Source organism: Lasioglossum baleicum, chromosome 5 (assembly GCF_051020765.1).
Source record: "Lasioglossum baleicum chromosome 5, iyLasBale1, whole genome shotgun sequence".
Lineage (NCBI taxonomy): Eukaryota > Metazoa > Arthropoda > Insecta > Hymenoptera > Halictidae > Lasioglossum > Lasioglossum baleicum.
This window is the reverse complement of record NC_134933.1, coordinates 3,950,815-3,975,421: the sequence shown is the minus strand read 5'-3', so window position 1 is coordinate 3,975,421 and position 24,607 is coordinate 3,950,815. Positions and strand designations below refer to the sequence as shown.

Here is a 24,607-nt window from a genome sequence, read left to right as displayed (position 1 = left end):
AAGCATTTTGTACTATATCCTTGCCGTGGATTAATATCTTGTGTATGGAGGCAGGCATGTAATACCATCCATAATGTTGCACATAATGTTTTGCTGTTTGTAGCGTATATTCTTCGAACTTGGTAAGATGTATTTCGTATGGAGACGAAATAACTTGTAAAATAACATGCATCCTTTTAATTAAAACAACGTCAATTTCTGTTATTTCCGCGGAAATTTCAGCATTCTGAAAAAACCTTCTTGCCGTATTCCCATCGTTTGATGAGCCCCATCCTTGTTTTACGTAATCGACAACTAGTCCCAATTTTTCTTTAAATTGTTCTTGAATCTTCTTTTTTCTTTCGTTTCGAATGTTTTTTAAGTCGGGTGTGTTAGCACTCCATTTTTGGAAAGGTATATTATACGATACATGCAATATCCATTCAAAGCATCTTATCCAAGCATGCAGCGAAGAAATTCCAAAAGAATAATTATTATTATTAGATGGTTTGGATTTTACAAATTCTAAATCATTCATCTCCGTTGGTTTTGCATTGCATATATAACAACGCATAGAGGATTTCGTACCCGAAATCGCATTGCAAATTTTATTATCTACCATTGTAAATAACATGGTATATTCTATAGATGTATTATTTATTTCAAACGGCTTCAAATTTCGAATTTCATTATTTATTCTATTAGTTTCTTGTTCTATAATTATTTGAGATTCTTTAATAAATTCAAATTTTATTGGCCGGCAAAACCAAGGAGATGATGGTCGCGGATTTTCCCAGAGGATTTCTGAAGTTAATTTGTTACATAACTTTAACGGGACTATACTAGATATAAAAACAGATTCTTCGTCCGTATTAAGGTCTGCATGAAATACTTGTTTATATCTTTGCTGGCTTGAAGCACCATCGCAACCCCATTTGCATATGAGAATTAGTTCATAATTATTTGGCAATGTATCTAAACTCTTCAGTATGCGGGAAACTGTATGGTCTAATAAGGCTTGTAATTCGACTTGAGCATATGTTTCAGTAATTTTAGTACTACTCTTTGCTGGATAGCACTGTATTTTTTCTTGCAACAGTTTAAAATAAGAGGGAAACAGTTTGCTTAGGCATTTTATGGCTGAATTTCTAATGGTGATATACTGAAATTTTGAGAGTTCAGCCATAATGAAAATGCTTAAAGCTTTTTCTGCTGAAAACGTTTTCTGTTGAAGCATGTGTCCTTTTTCAAAAAACGTTTCAATATTTTTGTCGTTTTTACTGTCAAATAAATATTGCAGTATGCGTAACTTCTGATGCATGCCTTGTTTTCGCAATTTCATCTTTAGTGCACTCAGTAATTCATCGAGAGAAAAATTATTAATGAGAGACCGAGATCTCCGTATTTTTTCCCTGCTACTGCATTGAGAATACAACTTTCGTCCTTTGTATATGTTTACAGTAGACGATTTTCGTTGTAATGGGGTATTTGCCGAACTTGAAGACGGAATCTCTGCCAATATGGCACTTAGATATGAAAAATCTTTCTCCAGCCATGACTTATTACGTTGAAGGAATCTCGCTTGTGTATAATATGACTGTTTCCACTTCTGTTTTAATTTAGTAGTGAATACTTTTAAACTCTTCGTTAATCCTTCTGATTGTTCCGGAGAAAGATTAATTCGTTCACATATTTCTTTATATAAGAATGAGTAATCACCCATGTCTTTTGACGAATTCTTTAATCTGATAAATAAGTCTCCATATTTTCTAAAAGCTTCCATTCTCGACACTCGACAATTAATATCTGAATAGCAAAGATGAACAGTTACATGCGAAATTACTGAGGCAATAAGTGTTTAGTCGTTGTTGTACTTACCAAATATGAACCAAATAAAATATGATATAATATAAAATAAATCAAAACTTATTCTAATTAAACGATAAATGAATATATATAATATAACACGCAGTAAGAATAACGGAACTAAACACACTGATTAAATATATACATATATCATATACACTAAATATATACTGTACGAGTCTTTTAGAAATCCTTTACTCTGTGTGTACTCTCCAATGGTTCTGTTTCATCTGAATGAAAACTAAAAATGAGGAAACAATCGACTCCTCATCTGCAGCATATAATAAACAATTGCTTGTAGGCTACAATGGAAACAGTCCGCTCGCGCGCGTGCGAAGAGATTTTTCGCGTCTCGCGCGATCTTGGCGCTCGCGCTCGACGCAGCGATGGATACACTTTAATCATTAATAACTTGCGTGGATGGACGATGTTGGTAGTAAATCGTGCATGACTATATAGGGAAAAGTGTACCGAATATAGTACAATTTGTAATCATGCGATGCTACTTGGAACTCAAAAGATATTCCGTATCAAAGATGAGGAATTTTGACAATTTCCGTGCCTTCACTGTGCATTACTTTTTTAATACATTATTTAAATTAATTGTTAATTGACAGTGTAAATTCTTATCGTAAAGGAATTCTCTTCATTTTAAAAGAAGAACAGAGAAAAAATATTAAACAGGTGGGTCAGGGCATCCAGATAAAGATAAGCATCCTTCTTCTGCGAAACAACCTATTTTATAAATGTCCAACTTTAAGTGTTCGTCACAATTACAATTTTGATTATATTTTATTAATTTCTTTATTTTCGAGGTAGATGGATATTTAGCAAGCAATACAAACTTTGTACATGTCAATATGAGAAAGTTCATTTTTCGACAAAATGTCACTGAATTTCTCGATCCGGACCACTGTGCGGCGCACAGTGGTCTAAAACGCGAAATTTAGTGACATTTTGGTATAACTTCTAAACTAATAAAGATATCGACGTGAAATTTGGGGTGTAGGATACTAGCATGTAATCTTTTTTAATAATGTATAATGTGGTATACTTTTAGTTTATTTAATAGCTTTTTTTACTATTTTTTTAACATATTTACAAATTTAACAACTTTTAGCAAATTTTTTTGAAACGGAATACATTCAACTTAGTCAATATATAATATTATTCTTATAAATTGTTGAGAAATCGCTATTTAAATAAAATTTGTTTCTTGATTTTCCATATCCTCCGGAGAAAGTTTATCTGATCCTTATAAATTCACAATCTATGGTACCTGTATAAAGCACAAAGTGAAATGTAAACAATAATAAATATAATAAATTTAGTTTAGATAAATTATTTATTCTTACTATATTAGTTAACAGTTTTTATGTAATTATCATTGCCTCAGCCTCTGGGTCCAGAGCTCTTGGTTTCTTATTGCTAGACTTTACACGTAAAGATGATATGTACGGATCAGAAGTTAATAATAATTTATGGAATATATCTTCGTTGGTAGCAATTCGAGAAATTTTTCGACTACTTTTATTTCTATAATTTTTAAAATCTTTGTGTCTACATTCCAGGGCCTCCTCAGACAATTGACCAATTGGTAACAATGCGTGTTTTATTATTTGTGTCCCATGAATTAAAAGTTTGTGTACTGAGGCCGGCATATAATACCAGCCATAAAGATGTATGAAATGTTTTGCTGTATTAAAAGTGTATTCTTGAAATTTGTCAAGGTCTATTGCAGATGAAGATGAAATGACTTGTAGTATGATGTGAAATTTCTTAATCAATGTTGCATCTATCCCTGTTATACTGGCCGAAAGATCTGAATTTGAAAAAAATTTTCTTGCGGTATTACCATCATTCGATGAACCCCATCCTTGTTTCACTATGTCCACTAGTAATCCCATTTTTTCTCTAAATTGCTGTTGGATATGTTTTTTTCGCTCATCCCGAATTTGTTTCAAATCGGGTGTACTTGCACTCCATTTTTTAAATGGTAAATTATAAGAAACATGTAGTAAGCACTCAAAGCATCTGATCCACGCATGGAGGGTAGAAAGTCCAAATGAATAATTGTTACTGTTGCACACTTTTGAGTTTATGATATCTAAATCGTTCATTTCTGTAGGCTTAGCGTTGCAAATATAGCAACGCATTGCGGATTTTGTATCGGTCAGGACATTGCAAATTTTGTTGTCCACCATTGTAAGAAGCATTACATACTCAACTTGTACATTATTTATTTTAACCGGTTTTAAATTTGCTATTTCGTTCTTAATTGTGTTTATTTCTTCATCTATAATTTGTTGTGTTTCTTTCGTAAACGCAAATTTGATCGGACGACAGAACCATGTTGAGGACGGTCGCGGATTTTTCCATATGACTTCATCAGTTAATTTATTATGTATTTTTAATGGCACTAGACTGGAAGCAAAAATACTATCGTCACTCATATTAAAATCTGTTTGAATTTGTTTGTACCTCGCTTGTCCTGAAGCACCGTCACATCCCCACTTACACGTTAATACTTGTTGGCGCATCAGGGCTAGAGTAAATTACAAAGTAATATTTATAGTTCATTCACACACGATATATATTTTGGTAGAACGTATACACAAGTAATTATAATATAATGTTAACTGGCAAAACGCGGTCGCATGTTTCGACCGTTGTAGCAAGGACGCAAGCGCGCGAGCAAGCACCTGAGAACGAACGCTACACGATGTAGCTAGTAAAGCGACGCGCCACGGCGGGCCCCAACATTACTCGCGGCGGGAATTATAACCCAATTACAATCCCCCACTTTATGATTCCTTCGCGGATACTAATCCTAATCGCTTAGTGGCTTCTAAATGTAAATTTCTGCCTAAAGCCTTTGTCAGTATGTCTGCCTTGTTAATGGAAGAGGCAACATACTTCAAACATACAACGTCATCGTCTATGACCTGTCTCACGTAATGGTACGCGACATCTATATGTTTTGTTCTTGACCGCTCTATACGATTATTGGCGAAATCAATTGCTGCTCTGTTGTCACACCAAACCGTATAGGGTGTCTTAATCCATTCTTCTAGGCTCAGCTCCTGGATGAATGATCTTGCCCATTTTGCTTCCTTAGCTGCCGCTGACATGGCCACGTATTCAGCTTCCATGGTCGAAGTCGAAATACATTTTTGTTTTGACGCCTTCCAGTCCACCAAATTTCCGCCAATGGTGATCGCTGTACCACTGAATGAGCGTCTGTCATCCACGTCACCTGCCCAGTCAGCATCTGTCCAGACCTCCAATACTGGTTCTCTCCTCTCATATCTTAGCTCCAAATCGGACGTTTTGCTCAAGTATCTCAATACTCTTTTTGCCTCATTCCAATGTATCCACCCGGGATTGGATACGAATTGAGACAACTTTGTCACAGCGTAAGCTATATCGGGCCTCGTGCTCCGCGCCACATACATCAACGACCCTATTAGTTCACGATAAGGTATGTTCTTTACCTCTTCCTTTCCCGTTTCGTTATTTGGACAGTCTTCCTTAGTTAATTTGATTCCCGGTTCCAGTGGGGTATGAGCCGGTCGGCAGTCCGACATTCCATATGCTTTTATTAAAGATTGGACATATGCCTTCTGGTTCAGCATGAGCATATCGTCCTCCTGGCGCACTCCCACACCTAAAAAATAAGAAATTCGACCCAGATCTCGTACCTCGTATTGTCGACCAATGTTGGTCACTATCCTGTTCAGCACGGTTTCGTCTTTGGCAAATACTAGTAGGTCGTCTACGTATACAACTACAAATGTGCAGAAGTCCAACTTGTACAGACAACTACACGACGACTGCCTTACAAATCCGATTTTACGAAGATATGTGTCTAATTCTTCATTCCAATTATGACCGCTTTGCTTGAGTCCATAAATAGGTCTTCGAAGTCTTACTATCTTTGTCTTCTCGCTTCCGCTAAACGTCTGCATTCTCATATAGAGCTCTTCCTTAAGACTTCCATTTAAATAGGCACACTTTACGTCGATGTGTATATTTTTCCATCCGTAAATTACCGAGAGAGCTAACAATTGCCTTACCACTCCAAAACTAACTACAGGAGCGTATGTTTTATCATAGTCAACCCCTTGCCTTTGTCCGCAGCCCTGGGCTACGAGTCTGGCTTTGTATCGAGCAACTTGACCATTTTCATCTGCTTTCACCTTGAATACCCATTTACTCCCTATACATGTTTTTCCTTTGGGTAATTCTGCATCTTCCCACGTTTTTAGTCGTTCTAAATTCTCAATTTCTTCGTGAATTGCTGATTCCCAGTGGTCTGATTGTGGTGACGAGAGGGCTTCTCCTAGGCTATTTGGCTCTTCGATTTCCGTCAAATTTAACTCTACGGTTTCCTTTGGTTTTTCCTTTCGACCATACGGATTACGTACCTGCTTCTTGCGCCTACAGATCCTCTTTTTGGATCTTGGTTTATCATCCTCCCCCACTATCTTCTTACTCACATTTCTATCATCAGCATCCACCTCGTAATCATCGTCTGACGTACTAGTGTCGGTTTCGCCATCGCTTAATTGTTCGTCTGGCGATTCCTCGAGTTGTCTATTCAAATTTATTGTTTTCCTCGTTCGGTCCCTGTCTTTACTCTGGAACTGAAAACAACATGAGGTGGTGTTTCCATTTAAATACTCGGATCCCACCTTAGTTTCGTCGAATTTCACATGCTTTGTGTGTATTATGTCCTTTATCTTTGGATCCCATAGTCGATATCCCATCGTCCTGTTTGAGTATCCGACGAATATGCAAGTCCGCGCACGTGGATCAAGTTTTCTTCTGCCTTGACTAGGTAGATGAGCATACGCCAGGCATCCGAATACCTTCATGTGCTTAACACTTGGTCGTTTTTCTAGCCAAATTCCTTGAGGTACACCATCTGATACATTGCTGTGTATCATTCTATTGCGCACATATGCAGCTGTGGCTACAGCTTCAGCCCAAAAGGTTTGAGGTAATTTCGCTGAAAGTAGCATTGATCTAACCATATCTAATAGAGTGCGGTTGACCCTTTCCGCCACCCCGTTCATCTGAGGAGTCTCGACACATGTCCTTTCGTGTGTAATCCCTCGATCTGCAAAAAATTCTCGAAGCCCTTTGTTGCAATATTCTAAACCATTATCCGACCGAAAACGTTTGACTTTCCGTCCTTTTTGAGTTTCGATCTTCACTATATGCTCTTTTACTTTGTTCACTACTTCATCTTTTGATTTTAAAAATATTACCTCTATTTTACGTGAAAAATCATCTATTATGGTTAAGAAATATGTCGAACCTCCATTCGACGTCACCTGCATCGGTCCGCAAACGTCCGAATGAAGTAAATCCAACGTTCTTGAAGACGACTTCTCAGGAAGCCTTTTACATGGTGCTTTCGTTGATTTTCCCAAACAGCATCCATAACATTGATCCGGATTTGTCATCCTGTCATCTAATCCATAAACGTAACCCTTCTGTGCTAATTCTGATATGCTTCTGTTATTTATGTGACAGAATCTGTGATGCCACATTCCTGGTTCGTTAACTGTTATGGAATGAAGTTCCTTTTTATCAGAAACGTGATCTTTTACATTTCCTTGTAAAACGTATAGGTTATCCTGTCGACGAGCTGTGGCAATAGTATTATTTGTCCTTCTATTGCTGATTTTTGCAATTCCTCCGTCAAATGTAATAATTTTTCCTTTTCTTTCTATTTGTGCTACTGATAAAAGATTTCTGCGGCATCTAGGAACATAATAAACATTTTGAAGCGTTACCTCATAATCTATGCAATTTTCTCTCGTATTCAATATTACATCTCCAATTCCTTCAGCTATTAATGTCGCTTCATCCTTTTTAACTGTTGTTTCTGCTGTACCAATTGGTTCCGGATTGATCTGTCTGAAATTCTGAAACCAATCTTTATTCTTACATACATGATGAGTCGCTGCGCTGTCAATTAACCATGCATCCTCTAATGCAACATGGTTCACATTTATTGACAGTATAAATGACTCTTTCTGCTGAGAATGTACATTCTGTCTAGAATCTACCTTTTTCTTTCGACACTGACTTGCGAAGTGACCATTCTTACCGCAATTGAAGCACTTCTTATCTGGCTTCTTGAAATTTGTTTGGCGGTTGCCCTTATTTACTTGATAAGCTGATACTTCACCTCTTTGATGATCCTGATCTTGATCTTTTGACAAGCGTCTTTCATATTCCATTAGCAACGCCTTCTTGATTTCGTTCGAAGTGAATTTAGTATCTTCTAAATTAGCCAGGGACATTGTTAACGCATCATATGAATCTGGTAACCCTGAGAGCATCGCATAAGCTACATCCTCATCCTTCATTTCTGATCCAGCGTCTTGTAAGTAATCAGCAATTATTTTCACTCTGGACAGATACGAGGCCATTGTCTCATTTTCTTTTAAACGAAGTCTAACAAACTCTCGCTTAAGCTGCATTATTCTTTGTCTAGACTTTGGCTCATATACTTGTTGAAGGACGTTCCATGCCTCTGCTGCAGTTTTACAATCCACTATGTGTACTTGCTGATTTGGTTCAACAGCCAGTGCTATGGTTGCAAGCGCCTTTTCCATTTTGCAACTAAATTGGCTTATTTCCTCTGGAGTTGCTCCCGTCTTGAGCACTTCTTGACCAGTCGCATAAGACCATAGATCTTTTTGTATGAGGTACATTTTTGCTGAGAACTTCCATGTTCTATAATTATCCCCATTTAGACGATCTATTTTTCCGGCCTTCGAAACGCTCACCATTTTGCACGTGTCTATGAATTTTCTCGAACTCTAACCTCAAAACGATACCTGGGCCCATAACCTTGTTGGCGCATCAGGGCTAGAGTAAATTACAAAGTAATATTTATAGTTCATTCACACACGATATATATTTTGGTAGAACGTATACACAAGTAATTATAATATAATGTTAACTGGCAAAACGCGGTCGCATGTTTCGACCGTTGTAGCAAGGACGCAAGCGCGCGAGCAAGCACCTGAGAACGAACGCTACACGATGTAGCTAGTGAAGCGACGCGCCACGGCGGGCCCCAACATTACTCGCGGCGGGAATTATAATCCAATTACAATACTGATTCCTGATCATTTTCGAAATCACCTACACTTTTTAAAATTCGTTTAGCCGTGACGTTTAGCAAACTTTGTAATTCAACTTTTGCATATTTCTCTGTTATCGTTGTAGTTTCCTTTGGTGTATAACATTTTCTTTTTTCCTTTAATAACGTACAGTACGACGGAAGTTGATTGTTATTATATTGTACAGCTTCATTTCTAAATGCAATATATTGAAATTTGGACAGGTCTGCTGTAAGGAACATACATAGAGCCTTTTCTGCCGAAAACCTTCCTTTTGATGTAGGACCACGTAGCATAGCCGTCATCTTGTCAAAGTCGCATTCATTATTTTCGATGTACTCAAGCAAACGAGCTTTGTGATACATTTTATTCTTTCGAAAGCTCATCTTTGTGGCATTTAATAGTTCCTCTAGTGTAAAAGAATTTACGAGAGATCTAGCCCTTCGTATCTTTTCTCGGCTACTGCAGTCCGATAATGCTTTCCTTCCTTTGTGGATGTGTACAGTGGACGATTCTATTCTAGGAGATTTTGTTGTTGTTGGAATGTGTGATACTATTGCACAGGGATATATGTAATCTCGCTCTAACCATTGTTTGTTACGCTGTAAAAATATTGCTTCTACATAACGAGATTCCACCCATTTATGTTTCAAATTATAAACAAATTTTCTCAACCCTGCTTTTAATATATTTGAATTTTCGGGTGAAATATTGATTTCTTTACATATTTTCTCATGCAAGAATAGATAATTACTTAAATCTTCCGACGAATTTCTTAGAATCATAAATAAATTCAGATTTGTACGGAACGCCTCCATTCTTAATAAATAACAAATACCTGAATAATAAAGGAAGAAATGTTGAACACGGAAAATAGTTAACGTAATAAATGTCCAACTATTTATGTACTTACCAAATATTAGTAAAACGATATGTTTTATCACGAACGAGATACAGCAAACACAAAATATAAACACAAACAGGCAATAGAAATATAAACGCAATATAACAAACACAAAATATATAACAAATACAAAATATAAATTATTGTAAACAACGTATGGCTCGTGCTGAGTTAAAGTATGTTGCAGTGAGTGTGCGATGATGAACAAAGTGACAATAATATAAGTTTGGAATAGGCGTGAAATTGACGATCGGACAAATGAATTCATCGATAGCATTTTGTTCCGAATATTGGTGGGAGAAACGTATACAACGTTCGGAGAATTATACTTAATTCTCCTTGTATATTAATATAAACTGTACTAAACGATGGTAATACTGAACTAATGCATACAGTATACTGAGGTACGCACTAAGTATAAACTGCACAAAACAAAATTTAAATAAAAAGGAAAAAATATGGTATATAACGCTCAAAAAATTGTAGAATAGCATAAAGATTTGAAGTGTTTAGAGTCTAAAGTGTTTCTTAGTTGTCACGGAGTCCCGACGATGCACAGTGCGGTACTTTGGTAGGAATTTGGGACAAAAATAAAAAGATACGTTTGGCGTAGTAATAACTTATATTTCTTTGTTAGGAATTGTTTTAAATGCACTAATCGAGGTTTTGGAATACTATTTTAGAATTTTCCACTCTTTTAAACTAAATAAATTTCAAAGAAACAATAAGAGGCATATTTTATGTATAATGGAAAAATGAAATATAAATATATAGTACATATATTACGTGTAGAAAACAGATAAACAAATATCCATAAAAACAAGTAAATAAAACATTTTAATAACACACATTTATCACTGTTCGTATGAGAATCGTCGTTCACCCTAACTCCGAATCAGAAAAATCTAATTCTTCCGGAATAGCTTCCGTTGTGTACTGAACATCAATATATTGTGTTATGTCCGCAAGATCTCTTTTCTGTTTTGAAGAAGTTTTCCTACAGCTTGATATAAAGGGGTCCGATGAGAGTAGAAGTCTTTTCATCAAATCTTCATTATTAAATTTCCTACTCGTTTTGCGAGTATGATTTAATCGGGCTTTCCTAATCTCTTTATGAGTAGTTTCTAAAGCATCTTCCGAGAGAACGCCTATTGGTAAATCGAAACTTTCAATTATGTCACACCCGTGAATCAAAATTTTATGTACGCTACTTGGCATATAGTACCAATTGTATAAGTTTATGTACAAATTAAAAGTCGCGTTTAATAAAAGCCTGTATCGATTAATATGAATTTTTTCGCCAGAAGATAAAACTCGTAAGATTGTGTAAAATTTATCAATTAAAATTTTATTTACTCCTGTAATCTCAGAGCTTATTTTAGAATTACTGAAAAACGTTCTCGCAGTGTTTCCATCATTCGTTGAACCAAAACCAGGTTTCGGTTTATCTACTAACAAACCCAATCGAGATTTAAATTCATCCTGGATTCTCTTTTTATTGTTTTCAAAAATTATTTTATTTTCAGCTCCTTTCACTTGCCAAGTTTTAATTGGTAGCCGATATGATATGTGTAGAAGGCATTCAAAAAATCGAATCCAAGCGTGTAAGGTAGATAAGCCAAAACGGTAATTACTAGTATTGGAAGGTTTTTCAGTAACTCTTTTGTGATTCATCTCTTTTGGAGTTGCTTTGCAAATGCAGCACCTAGAAGACGAGTTTGTATCAGACAATATGTTAGTTACACTGCCGTCTATCATGGTAAAATGTAATTCATATGTAATCACGAAGTTAACATTATTATTAAAATTGCATTTACTATAAGGAGAAAGTTGGCTGATCAAAGTCTTCATTCTAGTTTCTTCTTCCCTAATCAATTGTGCATTTTCTTGAATAAATATGAACTTTATTGGTCGACAGTAAAATGTGGAAGATGAGCGGGGGTTTATCCACAATTCTCTGCCATTCCGCATGTCTATTAATTTCAACGGGACCAAAGCTATTACAAACAAATATTGATCTGTAGAATTTTCATTTTCAATGAATTTTTGCTTATAAAGACTATGGCCGGAGCTCCCATCGAAACCCCATTTACACACAAGCTTCAGATTACAACTTTCTTCAAGTTTTATTAAATTTATGATACTGTCACTTGTAGCATTTACTAAATTTTGCAAGTCTACTTCGGCAGACGTTTCGTTAGCTGATATATTACTTGGTAAAAATGAATTTTTAATATTTCTAAAAGTCTTAATGCAAGGAATATAATCTTTACGTATATTGTTAACGATGCTTTTAAATATATCATATTTTTTATCTGAAAGATCTAAATCTAAGTAACATGCTAAAAGTTTATGCGGTGGTATTTTATTTTTTTTATCTAAAACGTTCGATTTATTTACAATACCAACAGCAAAATTTAATTCTTGACTTGAATAAGAACGTATGATCGATTGAACGCGGCGTTTTTTGGTTTTGAGTGATGCTTCTTCAAAATTTATTCGACGCCTTCCTCGGCTAGGACCTGGCTGTGGCTCGAGTGTTTCTTGCTCGGTTAAAGTACTTTTACTTTTAATATTAATTTCTTTGTCTAGCCATACGTGATGACGCTTAACTAAATAATGACGATTGCGTGAACAATCTTTCCACTTCCTCGCGAGTGCTTTACAGAAATCATTTACTTTCTCTTCTAGTTCATCCGATATGGCATTCACGTTCAATAAAGAACAAAGTTTTTTGGTAACCTTCAACATTTTCTCCGAATAGGTGGATTGGCAAATCCACTCATCAATCAAATCGCGATTACGAATAGAATTACCTAATAAAAAGATAAATTGCATTTACTACGAGTTTATAGAAACTACTTGTGTTAAAAAAATGATTTTTAATTTTAAGGAAAGAACACAATTTCTAATTTGCTAGTTAAAATTAGACATACCTCTGGTCGAATTCTCCATTCTTAATTTGTGATAAACCATTTAAAACAATAAACAGCCTAAAACAAAAGCCAGCTATGGCTGCTATTGACCCTCTATTAATTTTGTTAAATACTAATTTTTACATACGCGTTCCTGATTTACCGACTGATGATTTTATTGGATAATTAGATTAGACACATGGTGCCGGATGTCGCATTCGCCGAGGGTTAACGTTAAATAATTTTAAGTGTAGCAGTTTGTAGCAGGAAAAACTTGTGGGAAATTGAAGTACAATGTCTACTAATTACGAAAAAGCAAAAAGTACAGGATGTTTTGAACCCTGCTTGAAATATCTCTATCTAAAGGTGAGGAAACCTATTTCTACTGTATTATTTACTACTATAATGCATATAAGAGATTTACAAATTTGAAATTTCAGTCACATTAGCTGTACTTTAAGCTATCATATCCCATAGGACATATTTCATCAAATTCTTTTTCCTGATATGTACCATGAAAGTAAATTACGTTTTGATCAATGAACTGCTTGATACAGCATTTTCTTAAGAAAGAAACGCTTGTAACTAAACCCCTACACATTATTTGAATTTTCTATTAATAAACATGATAATTTAGATGTTAAGACATAGATTCAACATAGAATCCAGTGGATATTAGACAATGAATTTTTAGATTTTTGTCCACAGGGTACCGCACTGTGCGATGGATGCGAGAACCGTTACGCACAGCTGCACGGACGGCTTTAAACAATAATAACTTTTGATATAGGACGATCTAGGAAATGATTTTTGCACGACTACATAGAGGAAAGAATGCTGAAAATACTCCATTTTGTCAAATTCTATGACCTCTTATGACTCGAAAGATATTCCTTGCGAAGTCTTGATAATTTTGTAAATTTTCTTCATTACATTTAGCGTAACATTTTTAATGCATTACAAATACTAATTTTCAATTGACAAATAGTAATTTACAGCTTAAGGATAAACCTTTCATTTAAAAAAAAATTGGAAGGAAAATATTAAAAAGGATCGTCAGGGCATCTTAAAAAAGAAAAGCAATTTTTTCCATGAGAAAGGCTATCTTCAAAACTTCCAACTTTAACTGTTTGTTACACTAATGGTTTTTATTAAATTTTATTAATATTTTCATTTTCGAGGTTGATGGATATTTAGAAAACAATAAACACTCAACAGATATCTATATGATACAGTTGGTTTTTGGGCAAAACGTCACTAAATTTCGCGTTTTAGACCACTGTGCGGCGCGGCGCGGCGCGTTCTTCTCCAGCATTCGATTGTTTCATCGATCGTCGCTTGTTTTATCAACCGTCGCTTGCTTCGGTGCTACCGTACAACTGTACGATATAGCTGGACGCAGCGAAGCAAGGACCGTCCCGTCATCACGTCGCTTTGCGTTTTTAACACTTTTTTATTAGCTCGCTTTTTGTGAACTTAGTTAAGTTCAGTTTGCTCAGTTTAGTTTAGTTCACAGAAACGTATGGTAATTGTGCATAAAAGGTCCCACCTCACCGATTTCGATGATTTTTTAATATGTTGTCAGGGTGAAGATTCTGAACAACTTTTTCCTATACATGTAAGCGCCGCTCAGCCTTAGTTTTTGAGAGATTTGCGAAAAACTGCAGCTACTACTACATTTAATTTTGCCTATACGTGCACGCCCGTGCTGTGCGTATGCTTCAGCATGATGCGACCGCTCGCCAACTGTTTCTACAGATATATCACTACGATCGTCGGACGATCCGATATACCGCGTGAACTTTTTAAATCATATGATGATGAAGAATGAGTACATATTATATTACGACGACACGTGGTTCGGAACCCACCATAAACAGTAGGTCCCGCTGAAAAGGCGATGGTGAGAGTGGAAAAAGGAGAGGATTGGTAAATGAATTTGAAACCCTGAGGGGACCAAATATCATGTCCATACCATATTACGACGACACCACATACACCCACCCAGTGCTTAACACGCACCCACTGTTTCTAAATTATACTCCAGATTCTTACGTATTTTCACGTGCTGATTACGAATATGATATTGAAAATTTTCACAAATGTTAATTTCTTAACGGAAACCTTCTTTTTAGAAACATTGGGTGCGTGTTAAGCATTGGGTGGGTATGTATCATCACAGGGTAATTATATAGAAAAGTACTTGCATCTGTTTATTTTGTGTTTGTAAAGACATTGTGGAGATGAGAACCGACAACACCACACACACCCACCCAGTGCTTAACACGCACCCAATGTTTCTAAAAAGAAGGTTTCCGTTCAGAAATTAACATTTGTGAAAATTTTCAATATCATATTCGTACGTGAAAATACGGAAAATACGTAGCACGTGAAAATACGTAAGAATCTAGAGTATAATTTAGAAACAGTGGGTGCGTGTTAAGCACTGGGTGGGTGTGTGTGGTGTCGTCGTAATATAATATGTACTCATTCTTCATCATCATATGATTTAAAAAGTTCACGCGGTATATCGGATCGTCCGACGATCGTAGTGATATATCTGTAGAAACAGTTGACGAGCGGTCGCATCATGCTGAAGCATATGCACAGCACGGGCGTGCACGTATAGGCAAAATTAAATGTAGTAGTAGCTGCAGTTTTTCGCAAATCTCTCAAAAACTAAGGCTGAGCGGCGCTTACATGTATAGGAAAAAGTTGTTCAGAATGTTGAGTTTTACAACATATTTAAATTTTATCAAAATCGGTGAGGTGGGACCCTTTATGCACAATTACCCTTATTGCTAGCAGTATATATACATATATAATAATACACGATTATATAGTCTTATAACTACGCAATACGTCATCGGACGTAACACCTCCCTCCCACGGAAGAAAAATAATTTGTCGTAAGAGAAATTATTTTTCCTCATCGTTAATCCTTGGCTTTCTCGTATAACTAACAAATTGTTTTTTCTTATCAACTACTAGTTCACTCAGAGGTCTTCCGAGGCTTCGCTAGTCACTTCGGTGTCCATAGCGGAAACGGGAACGCACTCGCGAGGGGACACTGGGGTTTCACTCGCGGCACTTTTGTCTTTTAAGAACAAAAAGAAATGGGTCAACGCACTCCACGATGCTGCTAGTAGCTGAATGGCGGGTCAGTGGCTCAGGTGGTAGAGTGTCTGATTCGTAGCAGGAAGGCCAGGGTTCGATTCCCGGGTGTGGCATAAATTTCCAAGGTGGTTTTTCTCCTGCTACGGGCTCGGTACCTACTGTCGGGGTCATAGGGCAACCAATGGCAACCATTTCCCCTTTATCCAGGGAATCGGTGAACTGTTGGAAGCCCAAGTTGGCCATCCCGCCTCATAAGGGTACCCGTCGCTGCTCTATCTCCCCTGTTTGGGGGATAGAGTAAGGAAAAAGGGGGTGGTCAGCGAACAAATGGTACCACTGTGGAAACTGGGCATGGACCCAAGTAAAAAATGGAATCAAGAAACGCAAACGGAATTAAGAAACCTTTAAGGGAAAGGCCGGGTGGACGGAGCTAATTGCTGAACACCGACCAGAACCGAGGATGATGGTCACATCCAAACAATCAGCTATACTTTCTAGGATGTGTCAAGCCCACCCAAGAAGGAAGTTCTCGATGAACCCGATATCAAATCTCTCAGGAGACAGATTTCGGCGAAGTTGGTGAACCCTTCCTTCTCAACCCCAGCGCGAAGTAGACTCGGCAAGAGAAGACCGTATGGAATTGATATCTCGGCCCAGCCGTGATTTCGATAAAGTCGGATCGGATCCCAAGTAGCAGTAACTTCCTCCCAATGGTCAAACTATTGGAAATGGGTTATGGATTAAACGAAAACAGCGTATACTGTTAAAACACTTTTATTTAACCGAGCTTGGAAGGACGTCGTATCGCGTTGAAAGCTATACTCGAAGTGAGGAGAGGCGAAAAAGGCAACGTGGAAAAGTCCCTTGTCCACTTAAAATAAAGGACCAGGCCTGCGTTCTGTCTTTTTCCCAGGCGGTTAGGTATGCAGAGAAATCACAGGCCCATGGGTCCGCTGACATCTGGTTACTGTTAAAGCCAGTGATTCTCACACGAAACTAAATTCGTTTTTGCATTTGGACTGCCGGAGTGTTACCAACAATCCAACACGCCCCCTCAAAAATGAATCGGTTGCATTTAAATTCTATTTCACGTTTAACATCAAATACAATCACAATATCTATTACCACTAAAACAAAAATAATAAATGACTGTCCTTCCTTGCTTTCCCTGGGAAATACATATGGTCCAACATTTGTTGCGCGGATTAGGGAAACCCAGTAAAACCTAATCAGACCGTTAAGTGTCCTTACGATTAGACTAACTTAATCAAAATATCTTATTGCTTAAGATTTATTGTAGTCTCATCCTTGTCCTGAACTCCAAGAATTTCACTGCAGGCAATGGTTTCGTAAGTACGTCGGCAACCTGGTTCTCTGTACAGACAAATTCAAGTTTAATCTGATTCTTTTCTATCTGTTCTCTAGAGAAGTGATACTTGATATTGATATGTTTTGATCTCTTGTGATTGCTTGGGTTTTGCGCTATACTTATGCAGCCATTATTGTCCTCATAAATAATAACCGGCTCTGAAATATTTATATTTATGCTAATTGCTAAGGATTTCAACCACAATGCTTCTCTTACGGCCTCGAATAGTGCCATATATTCTGCTTCGGTAGATGAAGTTGCTACCGATGCTTGTCGCCGAGTCGACCAGCATATTAAGCATCGCTCAAATAATTTAAACAAGTACCCTGATGTACTTCTTGGATCATTTTCATCTTGACCTCCCCAATCCGAATCAGCAAAACCACTTATTATTTTCACGTAATTACCTTTTACATAGGTCAACATGAGGTCACTTGAACCTTTCAGGTATCTCAGCACCCGCTTCAGATTTTGCCAAAGCTCCCTATTCTCTTTATTGGTATATCTGCTTAAAATGTTTATTGCAACACTCAAGTCAGGTCGTGTACATACCATTATGTACATTAGGCTACCAATTAAATTTCTACACGGGGCCTCGTATTTTTCATCTGAATTTAACGCTAAATAGTTTAATTTGCTCGGAAGAGGTGTACTAACAGGTTTACAGGCAGTCATATTGAATTTCTCTAACACTGTTTTTATGTATGCATTTTGATCTAACGTGATTTTACCGTGACTCCTCTCAATTTTTATCCCCAAGAAAAGTCTAATCACCTAATCTGTCATGCAAAACTGATCCATCAAATACCTTTTAAAGTTTGTCATTGTTTCCTTATTCGCAGTAGCAATCACAAGATCGTCAACATATAATACCACATATGTATATATTTTCATATATATTTCCTTTATCTAATAGATAAATACAGCGATCAACCGAAGAGCTTCGAAAACCCTTTTCTACAAGACATTTTTCGAACATTTCGAACCAACATCTCGCTGCCTGTTTTAAACCATATATAGCTTTATTTAATTTGCAAACTTGATTACTTTTACTGACGACTCCTTCAGGAACTTTCATATAAATTTGCTCCTTTAACGTACCATTTAAAAATGCCGTCTTTACATCCATATGATGTATCATTAAATCAAACTGGTTTGCAAAAGCTATTACAAATCTGAAACTTGCTATTCTGGCAACAGGTGTAAATGTTTCATTGTAATCAACTAAATACTTTTGACTAAAACCGCGAGCAACAAGTCGCGCCTTATATTTCAATGGGTTTCCGAATTCATCACTCTTTATATTAAAGACCCACTTACAACCTACAATGTTTATATTTACCGGTTGTTCGCGATCGAAACTCTCGCGCTTGCCGTTTGTGTTTGGTGGAACACCGGAGGTAGGGATCCGAAGAAATAACTCACTCCGAATCTACGCACGTTTATTGGAACTTTCGCGGATGTACAGAGGTGCGACTAAATGTGGTCGCTATGATGCTCGTTGTCTTTCTGACCACGACGACTCGCGCTGGCGATAAGGAAAACAACGCGAGGATTTTTTGTTTGTCATCACATGGTTTAAATTTGGCTCGCGTTTCTTGCTGTGTCCTCGGCGACAAACATTTAAAACCATAACGGTTGCGTCGGGCACGCACTGTGGCTTCGTCGCTGTTTACCGGTAAGACGCACAATTGGGTGATGGGTCGCGTGTATATCGAGTCCGCCGTTTTTACGGTCATGACGCGTGCAAGTCCATCAGCCCCGGGATGCACCGCGATTATTCGTCCCATCGCCCATTTACATGGGGGTTGCGCGGCGTTTCGCAGTAAAATTAGTTGCCCAATTTTTATGGACGGTGTTTGCGTTCGCCATCGGGCCCGCTGTTGCAGGGCGTTGACGTAGGTGTCCTTCCACCGCTTCCAGAATCGTTCGCCGAGGACGCGAATCAACTGCCAGCGCGACAGGTGTCCTATTAGAAAATGGCCGGGCGTGAGCGTGTCGAAGTCGTCGATCGCATCGGACAGTGGTGCGATCGGCCATGAATTCAGGCACGCCTCGACACGACATAAAAGCGTCGCGAACTCCTCGAACGTGAGCTTGTGCTCGCCGATTACTCTGCGGAGATGAAATTTTACGGAGCTTATTCCGGCTTCCCAGAGTCCGCCGAAATGAGGAGCGTTGGGTGGAATGAACTTCCAGCTGACGCCGTCACCTGCTAAACTGTTTCTCGCGTCGGGGTCGCGAATCGCGGCGCGATACGAGCGCGCGAGCTCCCTGTCCGCACCGACGAATGTCGTGCCGTTATCCGAATACACGGTGGACGGCAAGCCGCGACGGGATACGAATCGCGCGAAAGCACGAAAAAATGCCTCCGTGGTGAGGTCCGCGACAAGCTCGAGGTGGATTGCTCGTGTTGCGAGACAAACGAAGACGGCTATACAGGGTGTCCCAAAATTCGTGAAAATCCCGAACGGGGGTGGTTCCTGAGACCATTTCAAGCGACATTTTCCTTTGCAAAAATGTTATCCGCGGCTTTGTTTAGGAGTTATTAACGAAAAACACGGACCAATCAGAGCGCGCCAAGCCGCGCCGGCAAGCGAGTGTCGCGGTACGCCGTGACATCACATCGTGACGGCGCGGCGGCCCAGGGCGCGCTCTGATTGGTCCGTGTTTTTCGTTAATAACTCCTAAACAAAGCCGCAGTTGACTTTGGTGCAAAGGAAAATGTCTCTTAGAATGGTCTCAGGAACCACCCCCTTTCGGGATTTTCACGAATTTTGGGACACCCTGTATATGCCTTTCGCGTTGCAATACCTCGTCCGGCTGAGGTGCGGATGCTCAGTGGTCCCGCGTAATCGACTCCGGTATCACGGGAATTATCCGTGACGTAGAAAAATTAATTTTTTAAAACTGATCCGGAGTATCACTGACCGGTATCACGTTTGTTCGAAGAGTACAGGAGAGGCCGTAGCGATGTCACTATACGAAACTACCGAGGTTACTGTGATTTAAACGTATCGCGAACCGTAAGTGGATACGGAGTAGGGGAGTATCAAAGAAACGTATTTGTTTGATTCCAAACCCAAGACTATGACTTTTTATTGCGCTCCGAGTCTTATATACATGTCTGTGTCAAAGTGTTGTTACCAGGCGAACTCTGAACAAAGGAGTGTCAAGTATCTTAGATGGTGATGGCTCGTATGTTTCATATCGCAGGTGTAATGTGCGTAATCTGGCCATTAATCGATTGATTGAATACGCTTCACACCGGTATGGTCAAACGTCTTGATCGACCGCGTTAAGGTGAGCGCATACTAGATGGTCGCGGGAAGGCCGCGGATCGTTTCGAGAAGGCAGGGGCCTTGGAGGAAGGGAGCAAGGAGTCCATGCGGCAACAAATCTCTAGCAGGTAGACGGAGAGCAAAGCTCCGCGGCCTTCTCGAGACCCTCTAGTATGCGCTCACCCTTACACGCTGGGTTGGCAGCTGGCCCATGAGCTGCGTGGGTACTTTCGCCCGCTCGCGCACGCAGCGCACGCACCGGTGGATCGTAGTGCGAACGAGGTAGGGCTGCAGGCGAGCCGAGCTAAGCTCGAACTCGACTGGTCGAGCCGAGTCGAGTTCTCGCACGAAGCGAGCGGCTCGCACGATGCGGGTAGCTCGCTTCGATGCGAGTAGCTTGCACCGATGCGCGATGCGAGCTATCCGTGCCGTGCGAGCCGCTCGTTTCGTGCGAGAACTCGACTAGGCTCGACCAGTGGAGTCGAGCTTACCTGGGCTCGCACCCAGCGTGCGATTCCTACGATACGAACACGAACGGCTTGCATGAAGGACTCGACTCGAAATAAATTCAAGCGTAATATAACATGATGGGAGTTATACACAGCAGGAAGAGCGGTACATCGATATTTGCATCATTTTAATATATTGAGAATGCTAAATGTTTGGGATGTTTTATTATATATTTTGATAGTAAAATGAAAAATGGACATAATGATGAGTAATGTAAATTCAGAATTTGTATAACCCTCTTATTGAAGATAGTTATGCAATAACAACTATTTTCTAGATTTATGTAAATAAGTAGATATGACTGATTTTCATCTCGCAGTCTTTTCTGAATTTGTAAAATTAACTATTTAGTAGAGTATTTATAGGTAAATGAAGGTAATTTTTTAAAATGAAAAGTGACACATATCACGTATGTATTAAACAGAAACGAATTTTTCTCTTTATTTCTCTCTCTCTCTCTCTCTCTCTCTCTCTCGATATAATAACAATAATAACAATAATAACAATAACAATAAGGCAGGGTCCGCAGTGCCAAGTATGCAGTGTGGGATTTCCAGCCACTAAAAAACCACCTCCCGTTGTCCTGCTGGTTTCCATCATACCTCCGGTTGAAGGTAAGTATGCAGTGTGGGATTTCCAGCCACTAAAAAACCACCTCCCGTTGTCCTGCTGGTTTCCATCATACCTCCGGTTGGTAACAACACCATAGTCGGCGTTCTTGGTCTCCGACAACATAGTTGTCTTTGGAGGCTCTAAGACCGAAAATATGCGCAACTGAGCCAACTCGTTTCTCAACGGATGACATACAGTTGCCACGCAATTCGGATTCCATATAATGGTCAATCCGATTATAGGATGGTTCGAACACGAACTCCCTCTTCAACCAAATTAGTTGAGATGGGGAGCCGAAGGGTCGCTCGGTGATTGCGCCTCCAAGTTTTATCTTGGCTGCGGAACCGTTCAGAGCATCATGTACCCGTTCGATTAGTCGGTTATTGATGCAGAACCTTCCTCTTCCACCGAATCCATCAATTGTGATGCCTGCGTCTTCGATATAAACGCGCTGATCCGTGGATAATTGCGTAGCTCTATTCCACCCTAATTGGTTCGCCGTTGGCAAACCTGGTCTGACGACTACTGCAGGTTGAGTGGGATCAGGGGCATAAGGTTGTGGTCTTAATTCCTCTGCTATATCCCAATCTCGTTGGTTATCTACACCTGCTGTGTAGCGCAGATCTTGCACTATGGCTTGTGCCAAGATGCGAGGGGCGGGTAGCGCCATGTACTGCCAGTGAGTGTTGTGATCCACTCTCCCGAAGTCTCCAGTCTGGTTTGGCCAGACGGGGATCTCAAGTTGATGGTGTTTGCCATCGACTTGGAAGTCACCAATACACCTTAAGTATGAATCTATAACAGGTGCAGTTGAATAATTTTTATCCTTCAAGTAAGTCAGAAGGGCTTGCTCCTCTTGGTCAAAATGACCACGAAGCGAGCGAATTTGTGCATATCTAGCGTACAAATGCATGCAATTGACGTAACGATAACACGCTCTCGACACCACGGTTGCAAACCGTTTATCCGTCGAAGCACGCAGATCGTATTCTTTGTCAACGAGTGGGATGAACGACTCGTTAGTGACAGTGAATGTTCGTCTGGCACGCAATTCATTGTACCCAGAAAAGTCATCGCAATCAAATTCAATATTCATTGGATCGTTCTGTAGCGGGCTGGGCTTAGTACTTAGTTTTACGCTGTCTTCAATTCGCCTACCCGGGGCCGGCTTAGGCAAGGGTGAAGCGACAGACGGACGGAGTCCTGTCTTTTTAGGTCGTTGCTGGAACGGACCTGGTTTCTTTGGTCTTCCAGTTTTAACTGTCGATACCTCAGATATGTCAGCTTCCTCTTGAAGAATTGATTTCTTAGACATTGTAATTGTTGAGTTCCACTCGTTTCACCAGTAAGTTGTGTTGTCTTTTTGGAACCTCTTCTCTCTTCTACTGGTGAATAACAACAACAATAACTATAATAACAATAACAGTAATAATACTGAAGTATTATTAAAATAATAATGACAATATAAATGATAAAAGTGATACATGCCTTTGCAGTACAATCTACAATTTCTGGTTGGCGAATACGAAACAGAGTTGCTCCACTTTTTCCGATAGTAGAGAAGATCTTCTCTCTGTAACAATATTCCCGGCTAGTGAAAATAGTCGTTCACTGTATGTTTGTGTTGCGGGAATACCCAGTAAGTTCCGAGCAACTATTGCTAGATCGGGAAATCGTGTAGCATTTTGCCTCCACCACTCTAAAATACACGATTGCGGCAAAATCAATTTTTCCGTTATGTATGTGTCTATCTGACATTGCAAAATATTTGTGGCTTGGCCTTCGTGTTGTGCTACATCTGTGAAGAAGGCGAAGAGCGTTTGTGATGATGCTGATGATGATGATGATGATGATGAGAATGATGATAATGCTTCTGCAAAAAAAATATAAAATATGTACGTACTATATTAAATACAATCTCGTTCAATTTTGTGATTCTTTTACACTTACCAACATTTTCATCTGCAATGCTTGTATCGTTCGGTGCAGAGGGTTTGCTGTATATTTGTGCAAATTTGTTTAAGATGGATTTTGCCTCTTCTTTGTTCTCCGCTGGCAACAATCGATCTTTAATTCGCGGATCTAAAATCATACTTGCCACCAAACATTCCATATTTGTGGCAAAAGAAAATCTACTGCTCAGTTCAGTAAGGAGGTTCCTTTTCAAGTTCGTGGTTTCGCTGCCACTGTCGTTTTCGTGCATATTTATCAGTCGGTCGCGAATGCCGTGCACTGTCGGAATGTATCGCGGAAGGGTGGGTATGTTTTGTCCTGACATCATTTCAGTCGCTTCTTTGAATAATTTCAAGCAAGCGGAATACTTCTCCATTTCGGTCCACTCGCGGCCCGTGATCGGGTCGGGCATGTCCGGTTCGCACAGTACATGTTGCAACGCTCGACGCACGCTGATAAGTCGATTGATCATGTCATACTGCGAATTCCATCTCGTTTGGCAGTCAATGATCAATTTTAATGGCGCCCTTCCCGGATACTGCGTCAATTGTGCAGTTTTTAATTTTTCATTGGCCGTTGACGACCGATGAAAATGTCTCACGATTCGCCGACATTTTGCCAACAAAGATATTAATTCGGTACATGGCTTAATTGCATCTTTGATAACTAACTGAAAAAAGAAGGCATTACATTTTGTCGTTAAAACACATATTGTTCATCGAGATAAAGTCTACTTCAGTAAATAAGTGTTATTAACATGTTTATACCTGTAATGTATGAGCGAAACATGGAATTCGCTCCCATGTAGGACTTAATCGTACGGCTTTTACCATATTTGCAGCGTTGTCTGTGATAATAAATATACGAAACTGTGTTCTTTCTCGAGGTTCCATTCCCTTATTGTATTCTTCAAGAACGCATTGATATGTTCACCAGTGTGCGATTCGGTGACATTA

General features: G+C 39.0%; 2 protein-coding genes across 2 annotated transcripts in view; one reads left to right on the top strand and one right to left on the bottom strand.

The window, feature by feature from the left end:
* The window catches only part of LOC143209177 (nuclear RNA export factor 1-like), a 165,244-nt gene that overhangs the window by 32,720 nt on the left and 107,917 nt on the right, over positions 1-24,607 (top strand). The gene's annotated exons all lie outside the window — the stretch shown is intronic.
* LOC143208528 (uncharacterized) lies at positions 21,766-23,777 on the bottom strand. The gene is made up of 2 exons (XM_076422975.1): positions 23,649-23,777; positions 21,766-23,571 (listed from the first exon to the last, which is right to left on the bottom strand). Exon 2 carries the CDS (start codon positions 23,011-23,013, stop codon positions 21,766-21,768), a length of 1,248 nt encoding a protein of 415 aa, XP_076279090.1. The 5' UTR covers positions 23,014-23,571; positions 23,649-23,777.

Coding starts and splice junctions, on each gene's coding strand:
- LOC143208528 (XM_076422975.1), bottom strand. CDS start 23,013: ATGTCTAAGAAATCAATTCTTCAAGAGGAAGCTGACATATCTGAGGTA.